Consider the following 16,137-nt stretch of genomic DNA (forward strand, 5'->3'; position numbering starts at 1 on the left):
TTTTCGGAGAATGTTTATACGTGAAGAATTTATTGGTTTGCTTATCGTTCAGACGTTTGAACATCAACATTATAAAACAAAGTAAACAGCGTTAAAACCATCAGAACGCGGTACGGTTGAAGTCACAGACAGCGCATTCCACCGCTGTATTTCAATGCTAATACGCTGTAGCAGAAACTCGTAAGAGCGTCGTTCTCCCGTAGCATCCTTTAACCGCCTGCCCAATTCTCGCAAAACTTAATACAGGAAGGGCTAGCGACGCCAAAAGTTTCAAAAGCCAATGCAACAAAATAGTACTCAGGTGCTAAATATTCATATTTCCGCCGCTTTTCGTCTTCTGCTTTTCGGGCCGCTTCTCCAGCCTTAACGCTGCTGCTAATGACGTTTGAAAATGCGACGGTATCCACACACGTCACGTCCCAGGCTAGCCGTAAACCGTTCTTCCAAGGCATTTGCGACACACCGTCCGGACGGCGATCGTCTTCGTCACTTGTTCCAAGCGGCTCTAGTACAGCCGGCGTTTTAGCGGTGACCAAACTTCTCCGAATCAGTTCGTTCAGTGCGGTGTGGCGAAGAATGTTTATTATAGGCATCCTTTCTGAATTAATAATTATGATGTCTAATATTATGTGAACGTAATATTATTTGCATATTCCGACATTAAATCATTATTGTTTTATACTGTTGTTAAATTATTATGAATTTAAAACCATGTGCAAAAGGTCAATGTTAAGGATAATGTCAAATGGAAGGGGCAATCAGAAGGCGTGATCATTGACACATGTATTCCCATCTCTCCAAAATTTCGAATACCCGAAGGATGCAAACCCTTCTTTCGGGGAATTCGAGAAAGATTTTCAGGCATTTTTTTGTCGACTCACTGGGCATCACAATTTCGTACATCGAGTTATATCCTATTTAAATCGCATGCAACTCGCCGTACGAAACAAATGCCAAGTTAACTCGACCGTACAGATACAGGGCCTCCCAGTTGCTTACATCGTTGAGGTTTGACGTCATGGTAGTAATTAAGGTTGTTTGATGAAATGATAATGATAATATTTGCGTTATTCCACATTCAACATTATGTACAACAATTTTACAAATCTTTGCCCTACTTTCAGCACTTCTCCACATTGGGGGTGGCATCTTGATTCTTAATCATCCGTAATACTCGTATGTTCTGCTGATTTGTTTTTATCGAGAAACAACGAATTAAAAACTGAGAAAACATTAAATAATCATGTTTATCGATAGCAGTTAGTTTTCGAATAAAACAAAGAATTTTAGTGCTGTCGGTATATCTCCGACATATCGGTGCTATATTATAATTTCCCGCAAAGTAACAGGCTTGCAGTCGTATTAAATGTTGTCATAATATTATTATATACCACGGGAAATATTACTCTTCAAGAAAATAATTTTGAGACAAGTCATTACTTGCACTAACACTAAAAACCTACAATGAAATGTCTGTAGGAATCATCATACAGTGTTGTTTGGTTCAAAAATTAACACACTATTAATTTTGCACGTTGCCTCGTACGCCATTTCTTTTGCTTATTTGCCGAATTAAACAAAAAATAAGTACTAGGGGCTTGAACAACTAAGCCTACACACAGCTGCAATATGGGAGCCATCCTTCATGCTATCTTTGTTTTTGAAAAAAATGTCTACATGTCGCTCGCTTGCTTGCCCTTAGGGCTGCTGAGACCTATACTAGTTATGTACACAATAAATTAAGCTTCTTGTTTGCCAAGTACATATAATTACCGGTCGTGGGCGGATCGCACTATTAACATCACGGGTTGGGGGAAAGCATAAGCTGTACAAAATTGAAAAACTCGGGGAAAAAACCATAGTTTAGCTCCACCATGTATTGTTCGGTGATTGTTTGGTAACCGGACTGCGACGTTGTCCAGTCTTCTTCGGCTCGTTCACGGCTGTCGTCGCTTCACTCGGCATGCGGGTACTTCCATTAACGCTGCGGCTCCCACTCTGGCCAGGCAGTTGCGGAATACCCGCACTCGGCGGCGCTAGTCGCAACCGCGGCCGAACTCCCGTCGGTCCAGTTCGGTCTGGGACCGGCGCCACGAACGCCGCCGAGGTCGTCGCACCGCTGGAGAACGTCTCCCGGCGGGTCAGCATCTTCGGCCGGGGGATCGCGGTATCCGAACCTTTACGAACGAGTGCCGGTGGCGCCACCGCGGGTCTCGATTCGTCGCTGATCCAGTTCGGTTGACTCGGGGATCGTGTTACACTGCTGCGCATACCGGTTGCTCGCTGATTGGTGGAACTGCGCTGCTTTGCCAAATTCGCTGAGACCGTCGGCGGATCACGCACCGGGTTCCTGGGGCGGGTCGCCGGTACCGGCAACCGCGGCGGGATCGGAGTCAATCGCGGGCGCGGACCCATCTCCATTCGGGGCTTGTATCGGTCCAGAAACGGGGCGCGTGCCGCATCCGGTGGGGTGAAATGCGGAATGTTCAGCGACAATCTCCGGGTTGAGTTCGCCGAGTCCCGGGAACTGGCTACACTGGACAGACCAAACCCCAGTTCTAATTCAAAATGGTCGTACGCGTCCAGATCGCTTCCCTGCGCAACACTGCCATATTCGCTCGCCGACGCGGATTGCCCCGACGTCGGTCCGCTGTCAAATGCGTTAGCGCGCTTTAAACCGGTTTTCTCTTCGACCACTTCTACCCGCGACCCGGAGTCTAGACTGGTACGTTTTTGCGGCGCCATCATGGGCAATTGCGGCCCAAGGCCTCCCGACTTCAGTGGAGAACCCGAAGGGGATGGTTCCACAGCCGGTGGGACGAAAATCGGGGCGCGGACTAGTTCGGTACCCGGTGCTTGGAACGGTTTAAGTAACGGCAAAAGTAATGGCGGCATAGCTTCTCCATTTGACCTTTCCGCTCCAAAGTTCCAGCCCTCGTTACTGGAAATGGATTTCGGTAGGGAGTAACCGGGACGTGGTGGGTCATTGTGCACGACGCTGATTGGTACACGTTTTAAGCCGGGCTGGCTGGGTCGTGGGAAACCGGCGCGATGGGGATCGGTTCTTGAGCTTTGAGCAAGGTAATCCATATCCAAACACTGCAAATCATTGAAATGCTTAAAGCTTTCGAGGCATTAAACTGGAAGCTCCGTGTACCATGCGCGCAGATGGGCGTTTCTGTGGATTATAGCGCAGAGTAGCGGCGATCAGATGGATGCAACCCGGAGTGCAGGGTTTGATGAGCTGCGCCAGGTTCTGTTTTTGGAATCCTTGGGGAAACGCGATGTTGATCTTCTCGGCCATCTGCATACCCTGTGGCCATTCCTCCTGTAGGCAAAAAAAATCGTCAAATTCCAATTTATTTCTAAAGAAAGAAGGTGGTGGCGTCGGCAATCGTACGTACTTTTGACGGAGTGCCGAGAATTTTGACAATCTTGAACAGCTGGTCAGCAGCGCTGTTGCCATCTGTGTAAATCACCAACATATGAATAATCTGACTTGCCATGTCCGTGTCACGTTCGTCAAAGGTCACGAAAGATAAATCAGAATGGCGTACCAAAAAGCGCGCGCAACATCACTACTTCGGCAATGATGCAGCCAACGGCCCAGATATCCACACCCAGACTGTAGATGGGTGATGACAGGACCAATTCGGGAGCGCGATACCTGCACCGAAGGTTATGTCAGTGCAACTGTTGCCCACTCTAGATCAATAACAGTAATTTATTTACTGAAATTTACCAGCGAGTTGAGACGTATTCCGAGTAGGGCGGCCGCGAGCGTATCGACCGAGCCTGTCCGAAATCGGCCAGCTTAATCACATGGGTTCCGTCTTTGCATAGAATATTCTCTGGTTTCAGATCCCGATGAAAGTACCCTGCAATTAAAAATATACAAAGTTATTATTGTTGCAACATCAGCATTGACGTCTTTGCTATGTAGATAAGGAAGTCTTGATCGTAAGTCGATTAGTAACCAAACCCTGTTGACCTTTATATATTACTATCGTTGTATACGGTCACTGTTTTTCCAGATTTAATATACTACATACGTAATAACTGTAATACCTGCAACCATTAACTCTTTTGCTAAATAAGAAGTTTCTGATCGCAACCAAACTCTTGTTGACCTTTCTGAATAATTATCGTTATACACGTTTTAAAGTTTTCCAGATTGGGAATAAAAATGACGAAATTAGTGATTTATTAGCGTCTGCGCTAAAGAATATTAAGTTTACAGACCTTTCTCATGAAGATACTGCAGTCCGCGCAGGATCTGCTGAGCAATCGCCCGGATTTCCTTTTCGGAAAACCCTTTCGACACCGTATCCTGCGACCGCTGACTCATCCCGGCAAACGTGGACAAATGTCCGGATGACGCGTGCTCCGGCAGTGCTGAGGTTGAGCGGTCTTTAATGAGCTGATACAGATTGCAGTCCATATGCTCGAAGACCATGAACAGCTGCTGTGACTGGTTGTCACGAAAGGCTTCCAGCATGTGGACGATGTTAGGATGACGTTGCAACTCACCGGCGATCTGCATTAATGAGAATGTCATAAGGTCAAAATCAGATGAATAATGCATGCATGGTCGCGTTTTAATATCACGCAAAGGTCGGCATCAAAGCATTCTTGGAGCTGTGAAATCGGAGACGGTGTTATGTTGGGAAAGTTAACGAGGCTCAGACACCTCGATACGGGGAAAATAGTCGTCTTTGGTGACAATAACTTCCCATCAACAGAATGATTTTTTCAAGGAAATGCAATATGCAGTATTATGAAATTTTTTCGCACGCAGAAGCTGCATTACAAATTATTACAAAGCGGAAATCAGCGCACTGTAAATGTGTGCACCGACACGCACATCATTAATACATAAAGCCCGTTAAGTGCAACTTGCTGACAGGGTCTTATTAAACAGTATAATTCCTAATACATCAGAATCGGATTCAAAACAAATACAATCCAGCTGTATCAATAAGCTGATCATTAATTCAAAAACATCCGTATCATACCGTTATTTCCATTTCTTTTAGTACTTCCTTCCATGAAGCATACATGCTCTTCATTCTGTAAAAAGTATTCACTGCTAACATTCCCACGATAAAAGACTAAGTACTGGAAGTCCGTTAAAAGTAACGAGAAAATCAAACCGATATATAGGTCGCGCGTCATCGTATATAGAATAGCAGTAACATTTGTAATTCCGTATCTTAATTTTATTTATGCTGAATCCTGTAATTATATCGTATGGTAAAAAAATTAGCTATGGAAAAAGGTAGAAAAACATACGAAGAAAACACAAAAAGTACGGAAAACGTCAACTAACGGAATTGTACCGTTTTATCGCCACGGTTTGCTGTGTAGCTTTATGCCGCGCCAGGAACACCGTCCCGTACACTCCATCCCCCAGCTCACTGGCCACCTCATATTCGGCCAAGCGTCCCTCGTACGCCGGACTGTTCTCCGCGTACACCTGCATCCAATGAGCTCCGCTCGACGAGCCGGACGCCGGCGCACGGGGACTGCGTGGCGCTCCTTCCTCCGTCGTCTCTTGTTCACGTCGACTGGCCGCACTGGACGGATTTACTAACTGGGCCATTGTGTGACGTGCGTCAACCGAATGGGATGAACCAGCCGTCGTGGGTGACGGCAACTGCATTGTCTGCCGGCCGTTAGGGGAGGGAATTCACGCGGTGATCAGCGGATGTTGGGAGAGACGATACTACAATCAGCATATTTATGGTAATGTACTTAAAATTATTTTAAGAAATTTCTGCGTCAAGCAGTAAAAAATTACGTATTCAGATAGTACGTATAAACAGCAGTATGATAGCGCCTACATTCGATCGTTAAAAATAAAAATAGTAAACAGTGAGTCACTGTCGGCGCTATCGACCGGCAGCACGATAATAATAACGACAATAACACAAAGAAATCAAATTAAGCCAAATTTGTCCAAGAAATTCCTGAATTTCAGTAAATACTTAAGCGTTCCAAAAATCTGTTTCGCGCTTTAGGGTTTTTATAATAGTTATACAAAATTTTTCGCCATGGCTGGTAAAAAACAGATTTGGATCTCTGCGTTCTACAGTAATATTTTGTACAATGGACTTCAAAATTTTGTTACACTCACAAAACGCGCGCAACCAGCTATTTACCTGTACTCAATCAGCCAAATTCCGGGCTGGCCATCGGCCTGTTGAGTTCAAACACTTGCACCTCACGCATTTCCCAACAAAAACCATCCACCAATATCTCAAACGAAAGAGAAAAAATTTTTATGAATTTTGATACCAAACAAGTTAGCTTTTATGGGATCTGACAGAAAATCGACGCATCTAAAGTTTCTCGTAGACAAAGCATAGCATTTGAATCCACGGTTTGGTTTCAGTTTTCACACAGAAAACGTATGCTCTGTCTACGAGAAACTTTAGATGCGTCGGTTTTCTGTCAGATCCCATAAAAACTAACTTGTTTCGTATCAAAATTCATAAAATTTTTTTCTCTTTCGTTTGAGATATCGGTGGATGGTTTTCGTTGGAAAATGCGCAAACAGCAAGTGTTCAATTACTGCGCGTTTCCAGTTTATTGGTCATTTGGTCTTGGCCATTTATTTCTATTGGTCATTCGGTCCCGGACCGAATGTAACAAAATTTTGAAGTCCATGGTAAGTTACCAACTGACCAAATAACTTAAAGTTTTTTTCCCCAGTTCGATCATGGTTAATTTCTTATACGAAATTTAGTCGGTTTACTTCAGACTTCCCAAAACTATTTGGGCATTGAAAATAATAAACGCACAAGGTGACATTTCCTTAATGATTTAGGAAGCAGAAAGGCTGGTGCTTACCCTTAACGAGACCACGCAGAACCGCATCCATTTAATACGGAGAAATCGCTCTTACATCAGCGCAAACATCTTCAACCCGCTCAAGATGCCGTCTCCAGGGATAAATCTGGTCGTCAATTAATTCAGTCAGGATGATCTGCACACGCAGCCGTAATTCTATCACATCAATCCCAACAAATGGCGTTCAACACTTGTAAACCGTTAGAAAACTCGTGCAGCCCATCAGCCGCGTAGATTCTGTGAAAACATCAAGCTGTTTACACAGTATGTCACATGCGCGAATCCCTAACAAGGACAATCAGCAAACGGCGAAAAATCAGGCTGCAAAAAGAACCCACCAGCCATTAGTGAGCTCTTATACCTCGATGAAAAGCAAACGCAAAGAAAGGTGCGAGCGAGAGAATGCGAAAGAGGTGTTCCGTGAAGGTGCTGTGGTGTATGTATGCGTGGTGCATTAACAGCATTAAGAGATTGCTTGGCTGTATATCGATTTCCCACAGGTTGTCATCGATCTCGGGAACCAGGCAGGCGCTACTATGCACAGCACGTGTGCTGGATGAATGTGTGCACGCACCGTACACCTGGTTAACGTACGATCAGGATCAACCGGGAGCAAAGGGAATAAATGCCGCGTCATTCTGATACCGGTTGGTGCGTGTAGCTGTATTTACAGGAGGAAATCGAATCGCATGAGTGCAGTGAATGCCGGGAAAGCAACACGTACGGCTGTTGGATAATGACTTAACGCTTTGTACAAGTCACTGGCGTCAACAGCGGCTGGGATCTTTCAAGAGGAAAAGTGTGCCGCTGCCGTGATTTTACTGGTCGCTTGGTCTACGCTGTGCGTGCTAATTGCACTTTACCGAGTAATCGATTGATGATGCTGGTAAGCTGTTTAGTTTTGATTGAATTTTAATTACAGTCACTCGCTCTCACATAATAATTACTATATCGTGGCATCGCTACACTTCGATACGCCATAATCAGGGCAGGAAACACACGGATAAAAATAGTCACAACTTACACGAATACTAAACAACCTTTGCAAGTGTTTGGCATCTCCTGTTAGACCGCGTTATTCTCCGCTTCTACCCATCCAATTTTCCTGCTTTAATAACACACTTACAAACAGAAATGCGGATATAATGGCTGTGAAGATACGAATACAATGCACAATGAAATCCTGCCTCTGACGTCATGACTTGTACTTTTACTCCTTAAGCGACACTAGCACAGTTACCAGACGCCAACGCTATAAAAAAAGGTACTGTACCAGCTATCAGATGTCAACGTCGCCTGCATCACTGTACAGCCAGGACACTATATTAAAAAACTTTAAATAAAATTTAAAAGTAGCAGACGTTAATCCACAGCCGTCCCTAGACGTACGAGGAATGAGGTTTGCCGCTACCAGAAGCGGATATTGAGAGGAAGAAAGCAAAATTAACAGTGACTAACGCCTAGACAGTGTATTGGCCATTCGATGACGATCTTGTGATGACGTGCTACAGGATTGAGTCTCTCTGTGGTCTCTACGGAGGCTAGTTCCGTAGTTCGTCCTTGGCTGCCGGCGACAACTGGAATGCAACAATCGAGTGTTGAGCGCCGTACTGGTTCTTTTCGTAGCATATTACAGCAACATTGCAAAAGGAGGTAAACTGTCATATACGTACGTAGCAGACGTAGTATACTTTATTAATACGCCCTGCTCGCTACGGAGTTAACCAAAACCACTGACTGCAATAATGATCAACGACAACAGTCAATGAAATCCAGCTGCTAAGGCGCATCAGCCATAGGATATTACGAGATTTTCGGCACCGCGACATTTCGCAGCCGACAACTCGTCGCAGGACTTTTGCTCGCAGACATTTCGCCGCGAGGTCATCTCGCCTCGCGACGTTTCGTCGCGGGACATTTAGTCGGCTGGACATCACACCTTCAGACATTTCGTCGCAAGGCCGTTTAGACGCCGATACACTTCGCCGCGAGGCTGTTTCGACGAAAAGCCCACTTTAGCAGACAACATTTCAATCAGGCCAATTGAAACAGTCTAGGACCACCTAAAATAATTCAGGAACACTGAAGAAAATAACCTAAGAAACCTAAGAAACCCAAAAAACCTAAGAAACCTAAGAAACCTAAGAAACCTAAGAAACCGAAGAAACCTAAGAAACCTAAAAAACGTAAGAAAAATAAGAAACCAAAGAATCTAAAAAACCCAAGAAATGTAAAAAACCTAAGAAATCTAAAAACCTAAGAAAACCTTCCAAGTAACCCGGAAAATTAAGCGTGTCAATTCTTTTGCGGCGAAGTGTCCGCGACCAGACGTCTTGCGTCAAAAAGTCGCAAAGTTAAAATGTCTCAATGCAAATTGTCCCAAACCGAAGTGTCCCAGCGTCAGAATGTCCCGCGGCGAAAAGTTTTCGCGGCGAAAAGTCGTGCGTCGAATTTAATTGCGGCGAAATGTCACACTCCCAAATGTCCGGGTGCGAGATTTTCGTATTGAGAGGGACTTACGCCCTCGTCCCAGCAGCTCAGACGCAGTGCAGTGGCTTTCACGCTTGGATCGTATATACCTGATCGCAGGTATTACGATCCGCCCTTCCGCTATCTTCCGCCAACGGCATCGCGCCGTACCTTTTCGGCGATTGCGTGAGGCTTACGTAGCGGCGTATGGTAGAGCAGCGTTAGCGCAGGTATATTGTGAGCTATAGATTGTCAGTTGGTGATTATGAGTTTTGGTGAGATGTTATGTTTTCGGTTTTATGATAAAAAGTCCCTTTTTATCCTTGTCTCGCTCCCGTTTCCGGTAGATCGGCACTAGAGAGTCTCCCACGCAGAGAGGAGGACTCTCAGAGTATGTCATTTGTGCAACTACAGATACACATACACTACACTAAATAACCTTTGGTGGCCCCGGGCCGCTGATGGTGCTTCTTTAAGCCATGCGATAGGGATAACAAAGGAGCGGAGAAACTGAGTAACAGCCAGAGCTGGTCCGATAACTCCGATAGTTCCGATGTTTCCATCGGAAAAAGCGGTATCGGAAGAATTCTGTATCGTATCGTAGCGGATCGGAAAAACTATTTATCGGGCATTGCGGCAAAATCTTTAGCGTAGCGGGGTTTTCATCCGATAAACACAAAAAAATCGTAATTTTAGCATTTTTCGATTCGATTTTTAAGCAAAAAATTAGTCACAGCGTAAATTTTTGAGTGATCCATTACTAAAAATCGCTACCAAATCGTTGAAACACAATTCCAGCCAAAAGTTTACCCTTAATTTTTAAAAAAATCTTACAACCAGTTTTTCGGTATGCACCGGTGAATGGCAGCCAGTGCGAACTTTCATTAAAAAAATTTCGCTTTTTTATCGGAACATCGGATTTATCGTATCGGAAATTTTGAGCAAAATCGTAGTGGTATCGGAATGGTATCGGACAGTTTAATTATTGGAGCGGTATCGTAGCGGTGACGAAAAATTCATATCGGACCAGCTCTGATCTAACAGCTTCTTCGTGATGTGCGATACAATGGATTCAAGTGGAAACTGTGCGGAGGAGCCAAGAGCTCTCGGCATTGTGTTGTCAGCCAAAAACTGTGCTTTTCTTTACTAAAAATATGTACGAAACGTTAACAAAGCTATAGTGAGCGTAGCAAATGCTTTGCCGATTTGGATGCCTCCGTTTGAGATGTGAGGGCAGGACGGCGCTTTGGACTTCTGTTAATGTGTTTTTGGGTGTTTTTCGGCACAATTTTCGGTGAGGCAAAGGCATTGTAGCGGTGATAAACACACTTTCTGTATTTCAAGATAATTTCATGCTGCTGACCGCTGGTCAGTTCGAGGACCACGAGTCTGTTGGCAGATAACCCTTCAAAGACTGCCCACGCTGCAATGTTGTATAGCCGGAAATTGTCTGGCTACAATTGTATTTAAATCTACTCAAATTTTTTATGCATAGCAATCAGCCCGTTGCTGTCAGATTAATACCGGTTTGAAGCTAACCTATGGTCAGCAACATTTTGGAAAAAAATGTGTTTTCCCTTGATTGAATTGTTTTGTCAACAGTTCTTGAATACTGACATATTTTATTGCTGGCTGATATACGGTCAGTGCGGCGCGTTATCGCGCATGGGCTACGATGCATTCAGTTAAGCATAAGCACAGGTTTTTAAAAAAACGGAGCTGCGCAGTGTGGTCTCTCGAATAGGTGCCGCATGTTTGTTCGGACCATTTGGAACGCACATAAGCCCGGATCGTGATGACATACGTTACCCGTGCTGATCTGTTGGGCTCCACAAAAAACCCATTCTGGCAGGCGTTGGAAGATATTTGAGTGTATGGATCCAACAAATTTCTGTTTTTCACGGTTTAGTCCGAACGGGACTGGGTACCGTGAAATAGTGGGTTCAGATTCTTTTCAAGTTTATTGCACTGTCACATCATGATTCAATAAAGCGACGATTCTGATTATTAGAGTAGACTACTCTGTGCCCACGACAGCCGCCCCATACCGCCGCCTACCTGGTTGACTCAAGCTCAAGCACAAATATCTTGATCTTCGCCAACAGCGGCGATGGCACAGTGGCTGTGCTACGTGGATCTCACTCGGTAGCCAGCGGTTCGATTCCGCTCCATCGCCATTTTTGCGAATGCCTCACGGAACCGCCCTCTTCGCTGAGATCCCCACGGACAGCCGACTTAGGGCTGACTCTGTAACATGATTTACTTTAGGATATAGCTACTGATTCGTTAGGGTAATATGCCGGCCCGCGCTGAAGCGCTGAGTCTGAGTCTGAGTCTGACCCCTAAAAGGCTGAGTCTGACTACTGAAGGGCTGAGTCTGAGTACTAAAAAGCTGAGTCTGACTATAAAATGCAGAGTCTGCTTTGGTGGCTGCACGTGTGAAGTCTCGATGACTCTAACACGTGACTAAAAATTTGCGACGTTCGGGCGAGCAAAACCCTGTATTACATGCAACCCTAAAACAAGTTAAACAAGTTATGTACGTGTACAACCAATTAGCCGTACCACTTGATAAACGCCGTACGATGGGTTAAACGCCTCCCGTGGTGGCTGCCCATTACACAGAGCCTCCGTAGAGATTTAACAATCCGCTATGCAGAGTTGCTCTGCAGATCGATAGTGTGGAAATACAGAACGCTTGTTATTTATCTATCTCCCTTTATCGTTATTTGTTTCCCACTTCTCTTATAGCTGGTGAATTTTGCTTAACGGCTTGGTATAGTCAGTTTTAAGTTTCAATGGAGACCCATACTGTCGACGATACTGTATGCGAGCGGGATATCAGGGAAGATGTATCACACACCGCTGCAACAGCTCCTCGTATTTCGAAAAAGCGAAAACCAGGATGGAATCGCTGTGAGGTCGCGGAATGCCCAAACACATCTCGATCGCCTGGTATCAAGATGTTCCTGTTTCCCTCAGTTCTAGAAGTTCAGCGGAGGAGAATATGGATACATCTGTGTCGCCGCAGTAACTGGAAGCCAAGAAATGGAGCCCGCATGTGCAGCGCTCACTTTCTCCCGTCTGACATTATCAGAGGGGCAAAGCGAACTCGGCTGAGTAAGGATTCTATACCATCCGTGTTTGATTGTCTGCCAAAGCTAGTGCGTCCCGCATCAAGTGCTGCAAAAAGAAGCCGAAAAAGAATAAGAAAAAGTGATGTCCTGCAGCAGCAGCCTACCACTGATCCCGAAACGGAGCTTGAGACGTTTCAGTGCGACGCTCTGACTGCCAAACGTAATCACCACAAAGCAGAAAAAGAGGGGAAAATGTTACTGAAAAAACTGGTAAGGTTTACTGACTGCTGTCGTATTACCCAGTTTCGCCACAGCCTTACCGTAAATAATGTGTGGTCACAGAAAATGCATTTACGCTCTCCACTCATAACTTATATTTCTTAACAGATTTCTGCTGAGAAACGGTTGCTGGCCGAATCAACGTGCCTTGAGAATGCGAATGCAGAAATTCGACGTCTGAATGCCGAACTCCAGCAGTATCAAACCCTGGACTTAGCAAGACAAAGCGCAATTCAGGAACTTGAAGAACGTTGTCACGCTTTGCAGACTTCCAACTCAGTGCTCATGGAGAATTGTTCATCTCTCGAAGCAACAATGGAAACGAATAAGCAGGCTGCCGAAAACCTAGCAAAACAATATGAAAAAAATATTGCAGATCTTCAGGAAAGCTATAAAAAACAAGAATTCCGAGTAGAGAAATTCCAAGGAAATGATTCCGCTATCCAGCGACTGACTGGACTACCATCATACAAGCATGTTGAGCTCCTGTTTTATGAATACTTTGACGGAAAAAACCCGGAATTTGTGGAACGGTTTCAGTTAAGAGTCAAGGGAGAACATTACCCTGACCGTCGGAGAAAGCGAGGTGGAAGGACGATGTCGTTAAGCTACTTCAACCAATGTTTCTTAGCGCTGCTTAAACTGCGGACGGGCTTAACCGAAGATATTATCTCTGCAATATTTTGTATCAGTCAGCAAGTCGTCAGCCAGTACTACAACGTATGGATAAAGATAATGCACGAGCGATTTCAGATGTTGTTTTGCAAATGGCCGGAATTTAAAGTGCCTGTTGTTATACCATCACACATCGCCCGTCAGTTTCCCAGTCTTACTGGCATCGTTGACTGTTTCGAAATTCGGATACAAAAGCCGAAAAATCCTGATACCCAAAGGCGTTGTTACAGCAATTATAAGCGATCTACTACAGTGAAAGTTTTCGTCGCCATGGAACCGAACGGTAATATTTGCTATGTATCGCACATTTATCAAGGAAGTATCTCAGATGTTGAAATCGATAAACGTTCAAGGTTTTTGGATTGTTTGCCATTGGGTTCAGTTATTTTGGCTGACAGAGGGTTTCAGCTCAAGGAGCTTGCTGCCTCAAAAGGTATCACATGGATTGTCCCTCCTAGTGTGGAGGGCAACTGTGGGATGACTTACGCAGAGCTTGAGTTGACATACAAAATTGCGCGGGTGCGGATCCACATTGAGCGCGCTATTGGTAGAATGAAAAGGTGGAGGGAACTCGATGGTCCGCTTGAGATTACCACACTGGAGAGAAAAGATAAAGAGATACAAGTCGTTGCCCACTTGTGCAAATTTCTTCCCGATTTAATCCCAGAAATCGAAGCTAGTGTTCCATCTGATGACTCTATGGAACCGCAGGACAACGTGTGCAGCGCCTTTTCTGTGCAAGATATTTTTCAAAACGAGATCGACTGTTAACGAACGTTTTCTGTTTTGCAATTTACTTTTACCTGTTGCTAATAAATGGTCGGTATCCCGTGGGATCGGTATTTATAAAATGTTACGCGGGTATTTTTAATTACTGTGGATCATTATCATAAGAGGGTACGCGGGGATTAGTATTATAAGCGCGTACGCGGGGATTAGTATTATAAATGAGTACGCGGGGATTAGTATTGTAAATGGGTACGCGGGGATTAGTATTATAAATGGATATTAAAGTTCGGTAATCGGGATCGGTACCCGGGCCAGAAGAGACTGCAGCTGGAAAATTCGGGATCAGTTTATTGACTAAGCTTTCGACAAGAAGGCAACATCACACCAAAATAAAATTCTGAGCATTTCAAAAAAATGAGCTCACAGATTTTCTTATCAAACTCGATTTTTTGAACAAAGTTACTGGTATCGTCAGATCCGTATATAATCACATAACAAGACCGCAATCCGGTCGCTAGCAAAGCACTCTGAATTTGGTAATTGTACGCATGATTAGGATTTAAAGTCAGATTACCACTGTCCACGGAACAAACTAGGTAGTCCAATGAGCCGAGTGCCTTCGAAGAGTCAAAAGTCTTAACTTCTAGCAAGCACCATTCCACCAGACCATCGTTGCTTTGCGATCGGATCAAGCGGTCTGGAGACGCACCAAACCAGCTGACAGTGGGGTGAATGACAAAACCCGTCAGGAACGCAGCAGCTTCAAAACCGCGATTCGACATCTCTCGCAGAAAGAAATCGACAGCTTTGGGTTCTAAGACCTTTCCTCGTCGAACATGCGGTAATTTTCCGATATCTGTTGGTTTAATGATATCCTTGGCTAACTTTTCTCGTCGCATTTCTTTACCATTCGTGTTGTTGCACATTGCCGTAACAATTCGTTTTGAAATGCTGCTCGTAATTCGGTTTTTGCGATAAAACTGCCAGTCCGCACACTCCCCCTGGCGTCTTGTTTTTTCTTCGATCAGAATACACTCTTCCAGCGTCCGTATAAACACAGATTTATGGTAGAATAACGTATCATCTAAAGCCAGTGGTGAAGCGGCAAAAAAGGCGGTATCTGGATCTCCAATCCCTACAAGCGGTAGTTTAGGAGCATCTACGAAAAAGCATAGAAAATTTTTTAACATATAAAATTAATTAAGCGACTTTTGCGAAACCTTGTGGCCATTGCGTGCAGTCAACGAACGGATTTTCCAATTCCTTGCTTTGCACTCGAGGCAGGAGCATCATTTGTAGAGTCTTTAAATATGAATTAGCAGGCCTTAAGAAAGGAAAAGATTCTGATAACCTTTCAAGTTCTTCCAGCTTTGATGGCGGAAAAAGCCGCGTATCCGGAGGTATAGGGTTACTCAAATCCGGTTTCCATTCCTCCCTTACGAGAGGGTTACAGTAATGAGCAAATACATCAGCTCGATCCGGCTTCAAAGTTCTTTGTCCACTGGCAAGTCTATCGATACCCCACGCTTGCTCTTCGCTTGTGCACAGCCTGGGCCATTCTGGGGGTCTTCCCGTGTCCACAAACAGACGCAACGCATAAAAAACAGCCAATATGTGTTTGCAAAGAGCGCTGGATCCAAGTTGACGGCTGGCAATACACGTGCAGGAGGACTCGGAGACCTTTGTCAATACTTTGTCTTGAATATCAATCCATAATTCCAGATCGTAATAGTGCGGATCCATCTCGGCGTGACAGGAACACTTCACAAGCGCTTTTACTGTACTGTTTCTTGAGCATTCATCATCCGGGAGGAATTCCAGGTTTTGAACGTATCCAGTTGTACCCAGCCGAACTGCTTTTTCGTTCAATCCAAGTTCTTCCTTCCCGAACTGTTTCAGGCCACTCTTTACACGCAGCTGGATTTCAGGTCTCCGACAAACGTACAAATCTTTGACGACCGAGTTGGGAATTTCGTACAAATAATCGGAAATTACAGCAGACGGTGTTTTCCAGGGTCTCCACGCCATTATAATTTAAAAATTCGCAATCAACAGA

At 44.7% G+C, this 16,137-nt stretch overlaps 2 protein-coding genes across 5 annotated transcripts; one reads left to right on the forward strand and one right to left on the reverse strand.

Moving 5' to 3' along the window:
• Positions 1 to 28: 28 nt before the first annotated feature.
• LOC129582972 (uncharacterized) lies at positions 29 to 7,909 on the reverse strand. Of its 4 annotated transcripts, none has more exons than XR_008689696.1 (10): positions 6,853 to 7,341; positions 5,340 to 5,725; positions 5,016 to 5,070; positions 4,243 to 4,537; positions 3,743 to 3,878; positions 3,558 to 3,667; positions 3,405 to 3,466; positions 3,158 to 3,328; positions 1,774 to 3,099; positions 29 to 598 (listed from the first exon to the last, which is right to left on the reverse strand). XR_008689696.1 is itself a non-coding variant. In XM_055474613.1 (10 exons), exons 3-10 carry the CDS (start codon positions 5,660 to 5,662, stop codon positions 1,864 to 1,866), a joined length of 2,388 nt encoding a protein of 795 aa, XP_055330588.1. In that variant the 5' UTR covers positions 5,663 to 5,725; positions 6,853 to 7,089; positions 7,893 to 7,909; the 3' UTR covers positions 1,668 to 1,863. The 4 variants fall into 4 exon arrangements, 3 of the variants coding, with proteins under 3 accessions (XP_055330588.1, XP_055330587.1, XP_055330586.1); XM_055474613.1 differs by lacking the exon at positions 29 to 598 and adding an exon at positions 7,893 to 7,909 and having other exon boundaries at positions 1,668 to 3,099; positions 6,853 to 7,089; XM_055474612.1 differs by lacking the exon at positions 29 to 598 and having other exon boundaries at positions 1,668 to 3,099; positions 6,853 to 7,089; positions 7,214 to 7,338.
• A 4,137-nt stretch (positions 7,910 to 12,046) lies between these two features.
• On the forward strand, positions 12,047 to 14,169 carry LOC129583099 (uncharacterized). Its single transcript, XM_055474814.1, has 2 exons — positions 12,047 to 12,668; positions 12,786 to 14,169. Exons 1-2 carry the CDS (start codon positions 12,120 to 12,122, stop codon positions 14,121 to 14,123), a joined length of 1,887 nt encoding a protein of 628 aa, XP_055330789.1. The 5' UTR covers positions 12,047 to 12,119; the 3' UTR covers positions 14,124 to 14,169.
• Positions 14,170 to 16,137: the final 1,968 nt, after the last annotated feature.

Source organism: Paramacrobiotus metropolitanus, unplaced genomic scaffold (genome assembly GCF_019649055.1).
Source record: "Paramacrobiotus metropolitanus isolate TYO unplaced genomic scaffold, Prichtersi_v1.0 Parri_scaffold0000009, whole genome shotgun sequence".
Taxonomy (NCBI): domain Eukaryota; kingdom Metazoa; phylum Tardigrada; class Eutardigrada; order Parachela; family Macrobiotidae; genus Paramacrobiotus; species Paramacrobiotus metropolitanus.